The 21,531-nt window shown below is 38.6% G+C and overlaps 1 protein-coding gene across 4 annotated transcripts in view; it reads right to left on the minus strand.

Moving 5' to 3' along the window:
* Positions 1–21,531, minus strand: part of DENND5A (DENN domain containing 5A) — a 63,419-nt gene that overhangs the window by 13,416 nt on the left and 28,472 nt on the right. For 2 of the 4 annotated variants that reach the window (XM_021529482.3, XM_021529481.3), the window contains 11 exons: positions 14,741–15,058; positions 13,190–13,405; positions 12,052–12,286; positions 11,467–11,617; positions 10,730–10,823; positions 7,669–7,800; positions 6,012–6,164; positions 5,084–5,188; positions 2,786–2,870; positions 1,343–1,427; positions 222–350 (listed from right to left, as the gene is read on the minus strand). In XM_021529482.3, the coding sequence (XP_021385157.1) occupies positions 222–350; positions 1,343–1,427; positions 2,786–2,870; positions 5,084–5,188; positions 6,012–6,164; positions 7,669–7,800; positions 10,730–10,823; positions 11,467–11,617; positions 12,052–12,286; positions 13,190–13,405; positions 14,741–15,058 (1,703 nt within the window). The remainder of the gene's footprint in view (positions 1–221; positions 351–1,342; positions 1,428–2,785; positions 2,871–5,083; positions 5,189–6,011; positions 6,165–7,668; positions 7,801–10,729; positions 10,824–11,466; positions 11,618–12,051; positions 12,287–13,189; positions 13,406–14,740; positions 15,059–21,531) is intronic. The other 2 variants (XM_021529484.2, XM_021529483.2) reach the window with 1 other exon arrangement.

The following is a 21,531-nucleotide window of genomic DNA, read 5'->3' on the forward strand; positions in this document are numbered from 1 at the left end:
ATGGTCGCTGAGCAGGCTCTAAATGTAAAAACACATGTCAAGAACCCCAGCATTGAATCCTAATTCCCAGACAGCTCACACACTTGGAAGACCAGTTTGTTCCATGCCTTCTGCACACTGCTAAGCAGATGCAAAAATAGGCACACCTGGATTTTTGAAACCAAACAATTATATAAATTTTGGTTTTTTTAAAAAGTTTTGACCAACATAACCCATCTTACTTTGTGAGTTCATGATCTGAAAGCAACTGTTTCAGATGTCTAGAAAGCAACTTCTTTTCCATAGACAGGCGAACCCAGGCTCTGGCCTTGCCAACATCTGTTTTGATCTCACTTATGTTCTGGATATGCCTGGAGAAAAAAAAAAAAAAGAAAAAGACATGCCTTGGTATTGTCAAAGCATGACAGCTCTTTTGAACCAAGCTCAGCTGAAATTTTCCAAATAACACAAAATTATAGGTAAATTGTAGGAAAAAGAAACATAATCACCTTAATATTCAGCACAAAAAAAAAAAAAATCCCTGCAATCTAGCTCAAAGAGAATAAGAGCCTGAAAAGGAAATATCTGCAATGCAGTGCCCTATTTACAAAATTCTAAACCAGGCCCATCGTCTCACATGATTTAGGACTCATTCTGGACCTTATCACTGCAATATTTATGGCTGAATGCTTTGGAAAATTAAATACTGTCTTTGCATGCTCAGTAGAAGCTTTTCCTGCACACAAGGCACAAATGGTATATTTTAATAAGGCAGGCAAATCCTCAATTCACTCTTCCCTGCTGAAAAAAAAATGGATGCTGTAAGGAAAAACAAGGAAAAGACAATTCCTGCCAAGGTTGTTTCAGAAGTTCTGCATATTGCTTTTTCAGTGTACTGAAAAGAAGGCACTGGGCAGAAGTTGTAGTTTCATTCACACTCCAGTACTGAATGCTAGATAAACCCATTCTTTAGACCAAACAAGTCCTTTAAACTGTGTTCTTTCCTGAGAAGCAAAAGTGGTCTCAGAACTACACAACTAACTTAGCAATGACTGGGAAAACACAAACACTACACCCACACCTCTGTGAAAATAAACCAATACACAAAATGTTAAAAATATGAAAACTCTGTCATGGTATTTCCATAAGTTAATAGCTTTGACAATATAAAAGCTCCTCAGTATGAAACCTGTTTGTGTAAAGGTTAATGAAAATGCTGAACTATCTCCTTTAAAATAGTTCATCAGGTTCCTTCCCCATAGCCCCTCCTGCTGCTGCATGAAACACAGGATGGTGCACAGTAGACACAGAACAAGCGTGCAGATCTCAGGGGGTTCTGGGCTGTTTAACAGTTCAAACTCACCTCATATCCTGGATGAGAGAGATTCTGAGAGGTGACATGGCTGGACTTGTATCAGACTTTCGTCTTTCTGAATCGAGAAGTATTCCTAGATTCAGAAGAAAACAATTTCCTGTTAGCAGAAATCCATCTAGAGATTCTACAATCAATACAAAAAATAAGATGAATCAACACCAATTTGCACTCTTGTATTACTGGTGATTCTGTGAAGGTACTGTGGTGTATTTCCACTCCAAATTACAAAAAAATCTAATATGTTACACAGATGGCTCTAAAGCTCAGCACACACTGAGCACCAACACATTATTGAGCTTAGGTTCAGCTGAAATTGGTATCACATCAAATGGCTTAAGACATAGAGTAATCAAGTATTATTTTCTGAAGACTACCCTGTTTTCTTGCTGTGCAGTAAGTGGCACTATTGACACCAGAGACCAGTGTTAAATATGTTGTACTCAGTACACCACACACCCTGTCCTTACTGAGCTATTACTTTGCACACTTCTGTAGCACCACTACTTTTTAAATATCACATTTTGGGGTTTTCAAGCAATATTATTACTTTTATCTTTCAAATTAAACTCCAGAATGAAGTTCTATGTTGAATGCAATCTCTGCCCTCAATCCCAAATTAGAAAGCATGGAATTAATTGTGACTTATTCTGATACACAAAATCACTATGAACTAAGGGACATTCAGAAGACTAAAATTTCCAGATCTATGGTTTTGATTGCTTACAAGATCTTCGCAACATTCTTTGTTCAAATCTTTGCTTACAGCAGCTTTTAATAAAAAATAAAAGACACCCACTGCCTCCCCAAACTTATTCTCTCCAAAATTTCTATCCTATGCCCCTACCTGACACAAGAAGCAATGTTTAAAAATTACATTAATAATCCTAAAAACATATTAACAGTGGATCTTACGCAAAATATTGCTGCTACTGCAACAAAAATTAAAATATGTTTCTTCAGTTTAAGTTTTTAACAGTAAGCCTCCTGCTCAGTTGTTTATCAAGCCATTATGTAAAACTTCAGGTGTACAGCACAATATTCTGTGCTTATACTGCTCTTCCATCCTGATCCATAACATCATTTGCTCTGCCAGTCATGCAGGGCCTGTGTGTCTCATGAAGGATGATGCACCAGAGCAATCCATTTCAAAGCCTGTCTCTGAGGCATCAGCTATTTCTGGGTTTCTGACTACCATGGTACTCAGATTCCAGACCCAAACAAGTGGGCACAATGCAAACCAGTTTATTTTTCATAAAACATACTGAGACAACATACCAGGCCCATATTAAACCTGTAGTAACCATAATATTTGATTCAGTTATACTGAGTGAAGGGTATTTCCAAGGGAAAAACACTCTTCATGGTGTAAATCTGCAGGCAGCTCTTACTCACAGCTTTTAATCACCTTCTTCCAGCAGATGCCAATCTTACCTGAGGTACTGAAGCTGCCTGATGTGGTTCTTCTTTGTCTGTTTTCTAGGTAATGTAACAGATGAGACCACAATGCAGACTTTCCCTAAAATGAAAAAACATTAGTTAAAGAAATCACTACCAGTTGAATTAAAAAAAAAAAAAAGTTTAAAACATGATTGAAAGTATCAGCCATGACAGAGACTTGCTTTAAAGATGTTTCTCCCTATAAACTCAATGGTAAAAAACAAAAGTAAGACAAAAGTGGGAGGTGCTTGGGAGCTGTAAAGAGGCTGAGAAGGAAAAGCAAGAGTCAGACTACTGTGATATAATGATTCTGGTAACAGCAAAAAGTCAGTGGAACTTTTTCCCTCTCAGTTCATTACCATGACAAGAGAACACCCATTGTAAAATGCTGTGGAGTTTTAAATCTGAGGCTGTGACCTGTCCTGTGGGTCTCTCCCTGTCTCTCCAGCAGTGAATGACAAGGGACACAGAGCCAGCCTGTGCAAGACACACCCGGGCCAAGTCCTGCTCCCCTCAGAGTAATTCAGGGCTAAGGATAAATGCTGCCCATTTTTAGAATCTCAAAAGATTCCCCTCAATTTCATCAGGTAAAGCATCTGCATAATCACAAACACAGTAAGATATCCCAAAATACAAGCACAACAGTGAAAGCTTATCAGCAAAAATACCCCAGCAGTTCTACACATTGTAAAACCAATTGAAAAGTTAGAACTTGGGATATAATATTTAGGCCAAGTTAAATCCATCATATAGTGTTAAAAGGTGCACCTTGCTCATTATGTTGCTTTCTTAAATCCCTGGTGGCTTAAAACAGAGGGGGAGAAAATCTTTCACTGTGAAATGATAAAGATTCTTGGATTAATCATAAAATATTTCACATAATAAAAAAGCTTGCAAAGCTGCAGAAAGGCAGCAGTAAGCAACCAGAGGCTCTCCAGCACATGAATTGGAATTACTTACAGATAATTAGTATTACTTATCTTCCTAAAGTACTGTACTAACCTGAGACGCCAGTAAAGATCAAGCAATTCTGCATTTCAGAAAAGCTGTCATATTATGAGGCCATATTTTTATTTACAGCTTTGTGCAGAAAGAAGCCATGACTGTGAAGCCAATAATTGTCAATTCCACACTATCAATTTCATCTAAAATTATCTAAGTGCCTTCCCAGAAATGCAGCAAACATAGTTCATCTTTAAATTCTTTTTTAAACTATATTTAAAAATCTTTAACCATTTCCATCCTATAGCTCCCTGCAGTTGACATAAAGAACTATTGACCATGAGGGATTATTCCAGAAGTGGCACGCCTCCAGAAGAATAAATCCTGGAGTGTCTGTAACATCTGTGATGATAGAAATCTATTAAAAATATGCATTCAGTGGTGAGGATATAAAAAAAAAAATCCATTGTGTCTTGTGTGTACCTGACAGATCCAACAAGGAAAGCCAAAACTGCAAGTCTTATTATAAACAGATAAAAAAGAACAGGAAGGTATCACCCAGCAAAGAGTTACATCCAAAACTGTGGTTTTTTCCCCAATAAACACACACATGCACACACAGTCTAGTGTTCAGCAACCAGCTGCCATGGCAAGGAGAACTGCAACAGATCACAGAAAGCAGCAACAAAGGGTCCTGCAGCAAATCAATGCCAACAACCACGATGAATGTGAGGACTCATGCAGTGTCTGCCCACTCTTCTGCACCGTGGGCCTCTCCTTTAACTTCACCAAATAGCAATGATGAGGCAAGCTGGATCTATAAGGGGAAGGAAGACAGCCTAAGGAAAGTAGTGGGATAGAGAATGGGCAAGGGAATAACCAAAGCCTTCTGAAAGTCCAGACTACTTCAGTCATTAGATCCTACATCACAACTCTCCTGTGTTGCTCGGGACAACGGAAGGCATGGATTCCCTTTGCATGTGGAAAAATCAGTAGGTAGCTAATGTAGGACTGCTGGGGTTCATCAGCAGGGAAGAGGTAAAAGCAGGGATTGGTGGAAGGAAAGCCATCCTCATTACTATGGTCAGTTGAGAAAGAAGAGTCTTCCTTGGCTCATTATTGAAAAATAAAATAAAATCAATGTATGAAACAGTAGGCTTTTCATATTTCATAAAGGCCAGAGCACACAGAAGTGGTGGTGCCTTTTTACTTTTTTTTTTTTTAAACTCTGGATCATACTATGATATACACTGCACTTCCTCCATCAGGCCTCTATTCTATTCCACCACTCTATTTATTCCACCATTCAGCACTGCTTGCCAACATCTGCAATCAATCCAAAGCATTAACCTTATGAAGGGTTGGCCGTCTGGTGGTCTGAAAGGCCCAAATCTGGGTTGAAGCAGAGTATACTGATGCTCTGTCTTCTAAGACGAAAGCAGTACAGCTTCTATCCTAAGTGATATACAAGAGGGAAGGGAGAGAATCACATGATAAATCTTCACATAGAAAACTTGTATAGTTTGAAGGAGAGCAGAATTAAACACTGGTGTTTGGCTGCTGGGAACAGAGATACTGGATTACAGTTGTCTGGATTATGAACATATATTCTTAAAAAGAAACGAAGTTATCATCTTCTCCACCCTTGCTACTCCTTTTTACAAAGGAGAAGTAAAGTTGGTAAAGGCCCTCCAAACTCCATCTTGTCCCACAAGTGACTCCAAACAGAAGAGCAAAACAATTATTCATTTCATACAAAACCCCAACACGTCTAGCTAGTGATCTTGTAACCATAATTTAAGTACCCTGCATTACACAAAGAACCAAAATAGCAAGACTGTTACTTTGAAGTACTAAATTATCCTTCAGGAAAACAATTCCCCCCATCCCACAGAGAGCACCTTTAGGACAGGTTGCTTTGTAGCCTATGCAACTTCATTAACAAAAATATTAAGAACACAGCAATAGTTTGGGGTTTTTTACCATCCTATTAAAGAAAACTACCAAAAGCCACCAAACCAAATGAAAACCCCAGGTTAAATGGAGAGTCCTCCAAGAAGTTATCTGTGGAACACATCTACAGGTACACTTGCACATATCCCACAACATGGAGACAGACAGGGGATAGGAAGTGACATAAGAAAGACTGAAGGGCACACGAGTATTTTAACATCTCCACATACACACTGAAACTGTCCTCTGAAAGCAGAGAGAGGAACAGCATAATACAACTTCAGGAAAGTGTGCTCTGCAATGTACAGGAATATTTATGCCTCACCTGTTTGACTTGCAGACCGTGGCTCCATATTCTTTCTAGGAGGTCACACAGACTGGCTATCAGGGTGTTCTCCTCCACTCCTGTGATATTCACTTCACCATGACCAAGCTCCACAGCTTCTCGACCCATTTTCTCAACCAACATCCTCTTAGTCTCAAAAAGGACAAGGTAAAAGTGAGGTAAATCTCTCCCAGGAATTTCCAAGACCACTTACATTTTTTAAATGACCAATAATTGACATGGTAACAAAGTTTTGGCAGAATAACTGGCTGTATATATGTATTTCTGGCATTAGTGCAGACCTGCCCTTCTTTTATCTCCGGTTTTCAAGCCAGGACAGCACCAGTGCTCATCTTCTGTTTTTCTAAAAAAGGGTTTGCAAACAGGCACATCATCTTCCACAGAGTAACCCCAACAAAAGGAACAGCAGGTCACACATTAACAAGATGGATGCTCAGCAGCAAGGCCACAAAACACAGATCTTGGGTACTTTGGTGAGTACTGGATGCACTCCCCAAAAGCAGGACACTTTGTCCACCTCCTCTCAGGGGAGGTGAATGCACCCAAGTGTCTCCAAGCAGCATGGGTATGTCGTTCCTGGGTGATGCTGTTCTGCCAGAAGGGCATTTGGATTAACCCAAACCCATTCTGGAGTGCACCTCTTAAGCTTCCCTATGAGCCACATTCTCCTAAACTGTGCACAATTTCATACAGGCCAACAAAGCTTTCACCAGCTCCTGAAGTAGTCTTCCAGTCACAATATATTCATCATACAGCTAACTGGAGGAAAAAAATGGTGAGGGAATCAGTTCTACTCGTCTCTTACACATTTTTTCACCTTTGTTCATATTCTTTCAAATGAAGAATACTCCCTTAAGCACCCCTGCACAGTCTTGCTGGAGATTAAGAAGTCCAAGTTAGTCCCTAGCTGCTTCTCCCCCTCACTCCCTCTGGCAATTTCTCACTGTCACAGAGCCAAGCCAATATTCAAAAATTTTCACCATCTATTGTGCCCCTGTTAAGGAATGGGGGTTAGCTGGACAGTTCCATAAAGTTAAATCAGAAGTTGATGCACATATTAAATAGAGTTTTATGAAAAGTTGTATATAGTACCTCCACTGACTTTAGACAAGAATGTGTCTATTTCATAATTATTCTCTTTGCTGTATTTTTATAAACATGGACATTTGCTTTAGATTAATATGTTGTCAAACATATACTGGTGAAGCATGTCTACAAATTAAAGCCAAATTTCTTCATTAAGTGCTTAAAAACGTACTGCTCAGAAATATCCTTATGAGAAAAGCTGCTGTGTTTTCCCCACAAGCCGCTTTTGGAGTATTCACTCCTGCTGAAATAGTACTGTCTCATTAGTTATAACTGAAATGTGCTATAATAGACTTGGGCAGCAGGATGGTAAAGACCCTTCAGAATATTCAATCCCTATCATAAATCTGCTTGATAAAGTCTCTGCTCCTTGCAGAATTTCTGAATACATTATCTCTTCATTTATTTCTCACCACCATGCAAAAATCCTTATAGGGATAAAGCAGAAACAGATGGCAGAAAAGTGGGGGGGTTCAAACATCCTGGATACAAAATGATCCAGAAAGGATGGATATGAGGTGCAGGAGAGTAGAATTATTCTCTTTTTTACCTTATTTCTGCATTCCTTCAACAAGCCTTCTACAAACTTCCAGTTTGTTTGTGCAATTACTGATGGAGAGAGGTTAGAGAGCTTGGGCTGTCGGATGGTGCTGCCCAGGTTCCTGGCCTCTTGGATGTATTTCTGGATTAGGGGAGAAAATGGACACAGAAAGAAGTGCAAGTGAGGCTACTTAGCTGAGAGAAAAAGGTAAACTTATCTTTATAACCCCCACCTCTGGAGTGAGGAGGAAAGGATCTCCTCTTTCAGAAAAGGCCCCTTTTTATATTCAGCATTATTTAGGACTGAGAAACTTAAACTGCTTTTTCACCAGAGGTCAAATCCCCATTTATATTGTCTACACAGTATTAGAACACACATTGCTGAATTACAAAAACACAATACAAACTGCTGAGGATATTCAGATGCATAGAGATTCAACTACTCCTTGCACCACTGCCAATTGTCTATTTTTTTTTTTTTCATTCAAATGAAAATTTGCAAAAACTACCCAGACCAAGACTATTCAAGTGGCAGACTGGTCTACATGGGGACTGCAAGAAAACTTTGCTCTTTCAGGAAGCAGCTGCAAAATGCAAATGATAGCAACATCTCTCAGCTGTGAAACAGCTGTATTTTTGAGGAAAATCATTTCCTGAACCCACTCTACTTGAAAGAGCTCTTCTGCTCCTATTACTGCCATCAAGGAGTTGCCATTGTTTTCACCCCAGAGACAAGAGTGATACAACAAATATTTTGGAAGCCAGGTGATCTCAGGTTGGTTGGGGCACAGCTAAATGAGAATTAGTGATAGAAAGTCCTGTATAGGCATTGATGGAATACTCAGTATTAGTATATATATCAAATTAACAGGGAAACTCTCTAGCTCATTGAAATAATGACCAGCTGAAATGTCAGTGAAGAGATCTGTCAAATACAACCAAGAGGGAAAATCCCACCTTTTCCACTGGCCTTGCACTAAAGAACTGTGATATATACATTTAATTATGCATCTTTATCCAGAACTATGATTACAGTCATATTGTGCATTGGACATACCAGGTAATGCTCTGACACAGATTTTATAGAAGGCATGAAGGGCCAATCATGCTGGTCCCAGTCTAAACATAACTGCAACTGAAGCTCTGACATGGAAAAGTCCAGGTGCTGGCAGGATAAGTTGGTAGCAAAAAGCCAAGCAGATGTAAAGTGAAAGTGGTAAGACATATGAAGTAATAAAAGCAAACATGCAAAACAGAAAAGAGTGAAGACATAACAGTGCAGAACTCCCAAGCATACAACATAAAAATAAATTCATAAGTAATGAATCTGAAAGGAAAAAAGAAAAGATGGTGTTAAATCAGTGGCTTTGTGTAAACTCTGCCCTCCACTGGGCACAAATGTTTGCAAGTAAAAAGTCTCCATTGCACGGATTTTCAAGCTTCAATTAGTTTAAAACTGCCAATGCTGCAGTTTGACACTTCCTGCTCAGCCTGGCCCCCAGTGCTCATCTCAGAAGAGCTCCCTCCCCACTCTCAAATTTACTGGAGAGCTCTGAGGTTCACTCAGAGAAGGGATCAATGTTCAATCACCGTTATGTCATCAAAGAGGTACAGCACAAACCCCTAAAACAACAGCACCGTTCCCACTGGCACTTGGCACCCCCAGCTGAGCATGTATTTCAAAATATTTATTCCTCAGATTTTTTTTGCCTTTTACAACAGAATAACTCCTATAGAAAATGAATATGTGAGGAATCAGTTTAAAAACAAAACAAACAAAACACACCAGAGACCACAGGCAGATTTTTGCCTTTGTAATTAGCTCAAAAGTTTACATGCTTTAACAATTGTGTTGTTTAGCACAGTAATGAGGTTAGAAATCAACTACTATTCATTTCTGTTACATCTAAGAAAAAAGCACTTTAGAGGTAGCTGAGCATATGGAACATGTCAAAACCAGAAACTACTGGTAGAGGTTTTTTATTATGCAGACATTTTTCTGTTACACGGTTATGGATGACAGAGATGACACTATAATTCAACAAAATTTTAACAAACCAGTAAGTAAATTCCGGAATTGAGTACACTAGGAAGATAATTAAATCCATCACTACCATAAAAGGACAAACTGAACAAACACACTCGAGTTTCAAAAACACTATCGTAACAGACACAAGACTACTAAAACTCAAAATTAAGCTTTTCTAAGGATATTTAACAAGGCAAGAGAATATTGCTTTCAATGAACAACACACAAACAAAAGCAAAACTCTGGGGTTAGTAAACGAACAGAAATCCTCTAATATTTTGAGCCAGTCTATTCTTGGAATTACCCATAAATCAACACCTGGTGTAACAGTTTGCTGTCTGTACCATACAAATCAGAAACTGTACTGTGATTAGTTCACCTCACCCAGATCTTTCAAAACCACTTCACCACAAAGAAAAACTGTGTCAGCTGTAGGAGCAGTTGTAAGAGATGTTTATCAGTTCAGAAGGTGGTCAGACTGCACTGTGTAAAAACAAGCAGCCACAAAAGTGACAGTGTGGGTGGGCTTCTCACTCTCACCTTAGTAATGAGGTTGTCTCTCACTTTGTCACCTTATTATGGCCTACAGAAGACACTTAGGCCAAAAGGCAATGCTTCTGATTTCAGGATGAAATTAACCTCTCTAGAGGTGGTTATCTTTCCTCCATCAAATACACAAAAGAAGCATAGGGTGACTAAGTTATTCAGAGATGGGAAATAGATAGCTGAAAACTCTTCCCACTCATCCCCTTTAAAACAAAAAAAAACCAGAACAACTCAAAATAATGTGACTGTGTTTTCAGAGAACTCTCCTATATATGGGATGAAATAATTTTGTCCTGAGAAGGGGCAAAAATGACATAACTTTTATAATAAGAAAATTAAGTATTTTTGGTCTGCTACTTCATTTGTATTAAACACACTTAAGGGAGAGCAGACATGAACTGCAAGTAACTGTCTAGACATTTCATAAAGGTTGCAGAGCATTTCTCAGGCCATTAGGAAAGAAAAAATCAGATCTCTAGAGCTGAGCAATTTTCACCTCTCTCTGGTCATTGTCCAGACGCAGGTGCTCTGTGTGCTGCTTCTGTCTGTCCTTGCGCCTCCACTGAGCAGGAGCATTCCTCTTTGTCCACCTGCACGTGGGGAAATAACATCAGCCAAGTGTCAGGAGGCAGGGAAAGGGCAGAGGCAATCAGAGCTTTCCACTTTATTCTATACATTCTACACACGCTGAACATGCTGACAGCAGTTACATCAGCCAAAGCGCAGCTGCAAGCACACACAAAGAATCTCTGGAATATTGGGCAACCAAAATGTTTTAGAATATTAGATCACATACATTTGCTTTGTATTTTTTCTTTTTTTTTTTTTTTTTTTTTTGTCACAATTCCAAGGACAATTTAAGCCTTGCCTCTCATCCTTCAAGGTTTTTAAAAGAAATATCCTAAAATATTTGCTAGTTCCTACATAAGATCAAATAAGGGGATCTGCTTTTATAATGACAATAATTGAAAGTAACTCTAAGTACACAAACTATAACTTCAAACATAAGAGAGCTTTCTTCAGTAAATTTGCTTCAAGAAATCCATATTTAAAAAAGGAAAAAAAAAACCAAAAAAACCAAACTGGACAGCAAAAATCCCACCCCACAACATCTGATCTGCTCCCACTTGAAAAAAATACACACAAAACTGACTTTGCTTTCTCAGATCTCTGCTTTAGTGCCATTCTATAGATCTTACCAAGATTCAGCACCTGTTGCCTTAGCTTACTTACTTGTTGCTTGCTGGGCCAGTGGATAAAACATCAGACTGAAGCTTAGGAAAAAATCCAAGCTCGTATTTCCCTTGTCCAATTTTCATGTCCAGCAAGTGTGGGTGAACTGCAGTGTGATCTATTTTTGCCAGCCTTAATTCAATAGATTTCTCTGAAATAGTAAGAAAGTTAATTTTTAAGGTGTTTTGATCAGACATGTATCTATAATCACGTATCTTCAATAAAAGCAGATGTCAAATTAAAGAAAGAGGTAGAAGTTGCTTACTGATTTCAACAGGGACATTATTAGTACAAGAGTGTTTCTGACATTAAAGAATGGCACCAATAGGAGAAAAATGTTTATCTTCTTAAGCTCAGACATCTTTCACACACCAACCAGGAAAACATCTGAGCTCTACTTTACATGAATCTCACATCTCAACATCACAGAAAATGTCTAGTCCTCTGTTTGAGCTTTACATCTGTATTTTGGTCAATTTTTTTTTTTTTTTTTTGAGGTTTCAAAGCATCAATCATTACTTAATCTAATGTCTACAACCAACAGCACTGACCAGTTGCACTAACTGTCAAGTTCATGGTCCTTACCAGCCTCATCAATGGTTGTGCACTTTTGATACATAGATGTGCGCAGAGTCGGTGTCCTGACATTCAGCAGCCTAATTTTATCCACCCTAGAATCAAAAACTCTCAAAACAGGGTCTTTGTCATCTTCATCATGGCACATAATCTTATTGTCAATGAAGGATGCAAACATCTGGGTCTCCAGGAATCTCGAGAGGAAGGGCAAGTAAGGTTCAGGCTGGTCGGACAAGAAAGAAGCCTAAGAGACAGAAAGAGATAGGAGTGTTTGGGAGTCTGCAAAGAGAGAGAGACATCCACCAGAAGCACCAATTTTTCTGATCAAGGATATATGAGAGTGTTTTGGTGCCATTTAAAAACTGGTTTTATTATACACATCAATTCTGTCCCCAAAACAGGCAGTCTGCATGAAATTTTCAGCATCAGTACTATCACCTACTGTATAGCACAATAATTGGCACACTGTGATTTTAGCATTTCCTTCATCTTCAAAAATTTTAACAGGATCCCAGCAAACCACACCATCAGTACTGCAGATGTGCATATTTGGTACTTCTGGCTGGGCTCACAGCCTGTGAAATCAATGGGAATCTTTTCATACAACTCGGTGGGAATCAGATGAGTGTTTTAGCAGACAGTGCTGCAACAATCTTCACCCATGTGAACTCTCCTGCTGACAAATATCTCCAGCAAAGTGCAAAATTTTCAAGAACTAGGTCTTATGTTTCTCTACAAAAGAGTTAGGAATACATTTGGTACACATGTTAATAAGCATTATTTGGGGTCATGACTTAATTCATTAACATATTTGGCAATTCCTCTGGTTAAAAATCAAACAGTTTCCACTAGTCATATTTAACCTTGATGTGGAAGTTAGCCCTAAAGTGAGGCTTCCTATGCTATTTTTCTAGGGCAAGCTGCATTTTTCTACAGTATCCTTAAAATAGTATCTTTAGCTCTCCAAATCTGTATCTGTATATATTTCTCCACATACTAAGATGTGACTTTTTTTGGGAACACTAAAATTTAAAGAAGAAATTACCATTTTGACAGTAGTTTTCCATTCGATGGCCCAATACACAAAGCCTTAAGTTTGAATACTGTTTCACCTCTTATATTGATGTACCTTTTTATTACAACTTACTTTATCAAAGTTTTGCATCTGTTCTCTGTTTGTAAACCAGGATTCCTTGTCCTGACTGGGCTGGATGACAAACACTTCATAATCTGCAAACATTTGTGTGAAGCGGTTGGCAAAAACTTCCCGAATCTGAATGTTCAGCTGGTAAATCTTGAATTCTTCTTCATCACACTGAATTTTAAGATCCTTTTTGCTACTGGTCTCTTCTCGCACCTCCAGCTGTAAAAGTAAGGGAAAACACAAATAATTTGCATTGATGCTTTGTCAGGTATTCCAGGCACACAAGATTTTTATCTGCCATTCAGTTGTTACTCTTCAAGCCAACATTTCAATAAAGAAAAATACTTACTGTTTCAACTACTGCAATAAAACAGCAAAATCAAAAAAATCCAGACAGAAACCTTTGCCTTGAAAATTTCTCATAATAAACCAAAACTTACTTCAGTACTGTTTGCACTGGATATGTTTTAGATTTAAAAAGGGTAAACAACAACTATATATATATGTCCATGGATACCACAGACTTAAATTACTTTCTCTTACCCTTCAATAACCTGCATAGGCTTTTCAGAGGTTCTTATTACCCCTAAAGATTTGCATATTAGGCAAATCTATATGTGGTGTCAAACAACTCCAGGTTTAGAACTGCTAAATACATACCAGCTTTCAAATGAAGACAGAAATGCACAGTAACAAGAAGCTGAGCATGTCTAGCAGCCAATTGCCTGTAGCCTAAACGCTTAGGAGTGTAAATCACAATTCCCCACTACATACCTCAGAGTAATCTTTAAGAAAAGAAAATGCATTTTCAATTAAGAAGTGGGCTAAAATTTATGAAAAAAAGCAATAAAATTAAGATATTCAATTCATAGGGGGAAAAAATCACCAATAGTGACAGTCTTCACTACATTCCACAAAACCTAAAAAAACTTCCAGGTCTTTCAGGTAGTATATTTTATGCACAAAGGGCTGCAATTTGTTTTTTGTTTCACAATTCTAATCGCTCAAAAAATGCAATGAGGATCACCATAAGCTGTGCATGTCCACTTGCTGGAATCAGACACTCCTGGACACTATAACATTAACCAGAAAAAAGCATCACAGTAACCCCATAGCAAATATATTACATATAAGCAAAAAAATATATCTATTCTACACAGAATGAAAAAGGTATCTATAGAAACCAAGACTGGATGCAAAGTTCAGCATTATCTAGATGTCAATTTTAGCCACTCAATTCATTAAATAGTGGTGACAATTTAGCATAAATCTTAAAGTCAAGAATAAAAAAGGAAACATGCTATTTTTAAACACATTATCTTGGTAAATAAACACTTGGTGGATAGCAAAGGTTTTCCCAGATGCTACAGGGTTAAATCCCATTCCCTCTCTCCGCTAAGCTTGTCCTTGTCTCTACAGGTGTCCATAAAGTTTGAGAACATGTTGACAGAAAGTTCCTTCTAGAGAAGACAGACACACAGCATCTTTGGACCATGACTTCAGACCATCTGCCACTGCAGGACCAGAGAGAGTGCAGCTCATTTCGTATCTTACCTTTTCCAGACTCACACCTGTTCTTTTAACAAGTGCTTGGAGTCTTGCAATAGTCTCATTTTCCTTTAGCAGCTCATAGGAATTCAGAGGTGATCCTGCTATGTTCCCATTTCTTTTATCAGAAACCAGGTCACATGCTCTGAGGCTCTTCATCTTGGAGGCACTTTCACTGCAGTGCAGGTTTCCCTCAGGTGGAATTCCAAAAGCCATCAGTATCTCTGAAATTTCCTGAATGAACTCAAGTTTATTTGGAAACTGGGGTAGGTCTTCTGGCAGCTCAATGAAATGGTTGTCTACATCCACAAAGCACAGGTTAGCCTGGGATTTAATTTAGAATAGGACATAGCATCACTAAGCACATTATTAATCTTTAGGATTTGTGCTTATATAAAGATTCAAATTCACTTGTTTGGTTATTTTGCAAAACAGAGTTGCCCCAACCATAACTGAACTGGTTGGTTGGCTTTGAAGAATGTAACACAAGACTTACACATCCAGGTCTTCTGAGGAGGTAACTGAGAAAGAAGACTAATTTTACAGACATTTACTATGTACAAAATAGATTATAGCATAAATTAGGTACAGATGTGTGATTTTTTTCACATGTGTACAGCTAAATTTTAACTACAGAATATATGCAATTCTATTTTATACATATATATGTGTAAGCAGGTGACTGCCTGTTGTTAGATTATCAGTGCACTTCTCTAGAAGATTTAGCAAATTTCAATCTAAAAGGTGTACTGACACTGCAGAAGTACAATGAAGTTATCTGCTCTTTTTTTTTTGTAAGCAACAAAAGGCAATTGCCTGACAACTAAGGCAATTATTTGAACAACCAAGTTTGCTTCCAATGAGAAAAATGAAATTAACTAATTTCCATTCTGGTTTTCTGATCCAATCTCTAACTCATTTACCACCAAAAAAGGCCAAGGTGAGGGACAAAAAAAGAAAAACCACCTATGTGGCTTCCACCGGAAGATCAAAAGAAGTTCTGCATCTTTCAAGGTTTACCTCACTCTGTATTTGGCAAAGAGGAAGGTTCCCCTTTTGGCTTCTACATTGCAAAATTAAATGGTTTCAAGGCATTACATAACTACACACATCACAGCAAGAACCCCAGTCATGTGTGAAACCTGCCTGGAAAGGTAAGAACAGAGAAGTAACTTTGCTCTTCTATACAAGCATTTTAGTTTCTCTTCACTGCAGAATTAACACGGACTGTCACTATTCTATTAAACCTTCACTATACAAAATCCCTTCACTCAGATTATGGGGTACTTCCAGTTTAACTGCACTGCATCATTCTAGGGGCCATACCTGAATTCAGGCCTCACTACAACTTGGCAGCAAAAACACTTTTCAGATCTATGAGAAATGGCCTATCTCCATTCCTATGATTCAGTAAGTGCAGGAGGATGGAAGCACCATCACAATTGGAAAGAAATTATTAGAAGATATCAACCTCATATGGAAGGAATGACACATGATCCCAGAAATCAGAGCTACAAGGAGTTCTAGTAGGAATTTTCTGTGGGACTGGTCGTAGGTAGACTAGAATAAACTGTGCCTGATGAGACTTGTTCCTTTAAGTAAACTTATGAAAATACATATTTAGTACTTGTGACAGGTTTCTATAGAAGACAGGGTGTCAACTCTCCTTAAATCACAAATATCTTATTGAGCTTCAACATTTAAACTGAAAAAAAATCTTAAAGCAGAACTCAACTGGCCATATTGCACTAGCTTGCACAAACTAGTCCAATTCATGCCCTGCTACAATATTACCATTAGTTAAAAAGGCAAGCATGAATCTAGTTGTCTGCTTCCTAATGTTCTAACATTTCAATATGGAGATTGATTTCTTGTGCTCAAAGGAAAGCATATGAAACAGTTTAACATCTCTTGTATAGATCCTTTACTGCAAATTACATCACAAATTAAATTATGTGTTGCAAAAGAATCCAAGGTCAAGAAAGAAAATTAACACATTGATTCTCAAACAGTTTCTAGTGCACCTTAGAAAAAGTTTTTCTTTTTATGCAGGGCAGGTGTGATTGCTGAAATTCCCCTAATACCAGCACTCCTCCAAGGCAGCATCTGAAGCAAGAACCCGAATTGAGGAGCTTCAGGGATCCCACAATAGCCATGGTTCTGTGACAATCAGAAGTCAAGTCAGCTGGTGTTTGTCAGAAACACTGTAAGCACTTCAAGACAGGAGAGAAATAAAGCTTTGAAACCAGGCACAATGCCTACCAATCAGTTCTGAGAGAGAAACAAAAAGCATTGAATTCGTCTCAAGCAGTCTGCAAAATGGCAAGACAGACTCAGTAAGAAATTCTTCAAACAGTTGAATTGTATTACTTCCTTTTACAACTTTCCTTAATTGATGCCATTCAACTTTCCTTCCTTTTTGGATCAGATTCTGCAGAAAACATCACTCTTGGTTAATAAACTTGGTTGTACCCACAAAGAACTTGGCCAAAAAGAAATCAAACATTAACCTCACCAATGTAGAAATTCAAACTCCTTGCTAATGGAAGAAAAAGCCAAATTCAATGCTTGCTAAAAATGCTTATAAACTCTGGGCTAACACCTGGTTAATTCTTCCAATATGTGATTTTTCCTTCTGCAAGGCTCCTCTCTAAGAGCAATACACACAATTTAAACACTCTGAGCTCCTAATAATGATTGCTTATCATGCAACTTGTAATTACATTTTCCAGAAATTGGCCTATATGGAAGCATTTTTTTTTAAGAAGTCAGTGTGCAGCAATACTCTAAACAGAGTGTAAAGAATATTTTCAGGGACACTCTGTAGTTATCCAGTGCCTGGTTAATAACACATAAGATAGAGCATTGTGACAGCCTCTCTGAACTCAGGGAAGCTGAGAAGAATTGCATACCCACTTCTGAAAAGGCCATGCTCAGAAATGGCAAAAACATCTCCATGTACAAGCCCTTCAAGAGGTACCAAACCTGTATTTTCCTGTGAAAATGAAATCTGAAGTAAATCAGTGACAAACACCATAGCAGTCAATCTCACTATGCTGATACACTCTAGATCTGACAGAATGGAATACCAGTAAGGATAGAGGGCACCCCTCCTTAAAAACTAAGAAAAATTACAAGGCACTTATTATTTATTAAATCATGGTCATCCAAAGCATTTTGAATGCTAGGAACTGGGCAAGTACACAAAGCAGAAAAATAAGGGAGTTATTTGGCCACAAGGGTTTAGTCATTTCGTCTCTGGAGGCAGCACAGCTGAGTGGGCTGTGAATAGCTGACAGCTCTCTACATGGACACACTCTTTATTATTTTACTCACACAAAACCAAAATGATATAAAGACAAGATACTTGGCAGTGTGTAACTAGAGATACAATTGAAAAAGCATTCCTAAGTTAGTTACTTGGTATTTCAGGTCTCTAGACCAGTCATATTCTTTTATTTGTTGCTTACATATCAGTTTTCTGATCAGATGAAAACCCCAAAACAGTTACACACCACTTCACTTCAATAGCAGAGAGGACACATTACATCATCTATAATAAAAGGCTCTTCTGAGATACTACACTAAGGAACAAGGATGCCACATCCTAACTTAAAAACCTCTTTTCCCCACACACTTTAATCATTCCAAGTAACAGGGTGTCCAGGTGAAAGCCTTACAAACCTTAGAAATGTGAATCTAAGCAAATCGGTGTTTGTTTACCTGGTGCCAGTGCCTGGTTCCCTCAAGCCAACAGCACCACTTTCCATGGCCTCAGTGGGGTGTGGAGCACACCCATCCATGCCAAACCCAAAAGACAATTGCAAATCTTTAGTTTGACCTCAGGTACAATAAGGGCCAAAGCCCCACACAGATCTAAGCAGGGCCTGCATCAAGCTCATATCCCTCTTTTCAGCTCTGTTCACAAGCACAGAAGGAAATTATTTAGCTTCTGCTTGAATACAGCACTGAAAGACTAAAGCCCTGTACCACCTTTGAGCATTTGGCCCCAACCTTGCAAACAACCACCCACTTCACACAACACACAACACACACAGAACATGGATGTGCAGCTCTGTACACTCGTGGCTGACTTGGGGCAAGTGTCTGCAGTGGGATTAAATTCTGAAGAATGCTCCTGTGCCACTCCTGTAAGCAAATGGGGACCTTCTGCACTTATTCTCAGCACTGCTGTCCTTCATGCCAACCCAGAATTTGGGAGTGAGAACAGCTTACAGCTCAAAGCCATTGCAGCCTTCAGAAACTCCTCAGGTGGCTGTGCACACTGGAGTACAAGAAAATATACAACAGGTTTGTCAAGAAATTTGCAGTATTATCAAGGATCAAACCAGCAGCAGACAGCCTGAGAGTGCATACAAAGCAGTGATCATCTTTAAATAATTATCTTGGTCTAATGTGCTAAGAAGGTTTTTCAGGAGACCTTTCTTATCTTCTGAAACAACATGCAAAAATAAAACCCCACAGAATTTCTTCAGGTTTAGCATTGAATCACATCCTTTTAATTGCTGAAATAAAAACACTGAGAATATAATAATCTGTCTTATACTAGCACAGAAAATGCACTTTAGGTTTTAAAGTCTTTCAACTTTTCTAACAGGAAAAGTTATTGCCCAAGACCCTGGGGATCACTTCATTTAAAAAAGGCTTTTTAATGAGATACTACTTTGATTTCACTAGTGCTGGAAACTCAGCATTGCTTATTTCCATTGAAAATAATTTAAATTTCTACCATTCTCCTAAATTAGAGTGGTGAGATATACATTCAAGTCCTGCTGCATGTAACTTGCTTGTTAAAATGTCTTTCTGTAGCACTGCAGAAGTTTCTTTTAGAAGGAAATGCCAACACACATCAAAAAACCCAATCTTACTTCAGTACTTGCTAGGTTTGTGATCTGTGAGTAAGCTGCTAAAACCACTTCTCTTGATCAGTTTCACTGATAAACAAAGCACACTTTTGCCAGCAACACCTGAAACAGCTACAACTTCTTTCCTTCCCCTTTGACATCTGCAGCACCTCATTCTAGCACAGCTTCTCCCATGCCCTCCCCTTCTCTTCTGGGCTCCTCACAAGCCCCTGGTGCCAGGGAAAGCACAAGGATGCTCATGCACACACAGAAAAGCAGCAGCACCTGTGAGAACGAGCACTCTGCTGCTGCCAGGCACAAGAGACTCCACTCCACACTGAAGCTCAGCATTTCCTAGTTTTACTGGGCTGCAGAGTCAGGTCTGCAGGTCATTGGTAGTCTTCAATGAATTCTCCATCAGGGACTATTCTGCTGTAGCCATGGGATAACCTAAAATTGAACTTTGTACTAACACAACTTTTTTGTTGGAGATTTTAATCATCATCTGCTGCCAGCATTAACTTCTAGGATACAGCTGGATTTCCATGCTCATATGGTAAATCATCCCCTGGAAACACCAGATGTGACCCTAATATGGGAGGCTACCACCAAAACAAGCCTTATGGCATATGTGTGCAAGATTTGCACCACACCAAACCTGAGTTGGGACAGACAGTATTCTCACATTATTAACCTAAAAATATTAGCCTAAAACACTTTGGGCAAAACAAATTTGTCTTCTTAAAAAATCTTCTTCATTATAAAACCACAGTGAAGAAGTCTACAGTGACACTGAGGTATCCATGCTGTGCTAGACATTCTTCCACAATGCCCTTCAACTGAGAAGCACTAACTAGATTTTCCTCAAAGCTCACCTCTTTGGCCTCTGCTTAAATCTGATACTGCTTTCTTTTACAGCAGCTGTCCCACACATCCACATAAATAGATTAGGAACGGAGATGCAGTTTAGGCAGTTTCAAGACAAAGAAAAAAATTTTTTTGCAGAACTCAGAATAAATTACAACACAGAACAGCTCTTTGTATACTCTTTGTGACAAGTGAGGAAAATTCTGATACCAGGAGCCCAGAGGAGCTCCTCATATAACCCTGATGAGTTCACAAAGGTTGATCTATATTCCAAACTTCAGAGATAAACAATGTTAAATATTAATAGCCACTCTGATACTGATGATAAATTTGTCTTTATTGAAGTACAAATAATGGAATCCATATGCTCTCCTCTACTGTTCTACAACACCACATTATTCATGTTCTATGACAGTTATTGTTTGCTGTTCAATGGGGGTTTGTTTGGGTTTCTTTCTTGGTTAGCTGGGATTTTTTAAGCAATCTCCCTACAGTAAAAACCTCAATAATAGTGAGCTCCTGTTCTTCCCAGTCTACTTAACCCCTTCAATAAACAAATCTATTGGTACAGGATAACTTTTCAGTATTTACTAAGAGAATGGAGCCTCCAGTCCATTTCTATGCCACAGTTACATCTCCAGCCTGCAACACAAAGGATTCAGCAGCTCACAAGAATCCTTAGCCAGCAGTGACTACAAAGGGGATTTCTCAGACCAGCCCAAACTCATCATGCACAAAGTTTTAAGAGCACACTCTTCAAATAAGAAAGAGAAAAGCTGAAACTTCAGAAGGACAAGGAAGTCTCACAGCAAACTCCACCACATGGGCATGTTGCTGCTGCATGCTGTCTGGTCTGTCCTCCCCTCCCAGACAACTCTCGGCTCTGTAAGATATTATCAAAAATCTACTCCTCCACCTTCACATAAAAGGCTTACCCGTAAAACAAAATGTAAATTGAGGTGTCAGATCACTTTTTCATAGTACTTGGTTTTCATTTCAAACATCTAAAAATAGAGCAACTGCTTTACTTTAAACCTCCAAAATAACCTGATAAATCTCTTCCAA

The sequence above is a fragment of the Lonchura striata genome, chromosome 6, assembly GCF_046129695.1.
Source record: "Lonchura striata isolate bLonStr1 chromosome 6, bLonStr1.mat, whole genome shotgun sequence".
In the NCBI taxonomy this organism is placed as follows: Eukaryota; Metazoa; Chordata; class Aves; order Passeriformes; family Estrildidae; genus Lonchura; species Lonchura striata.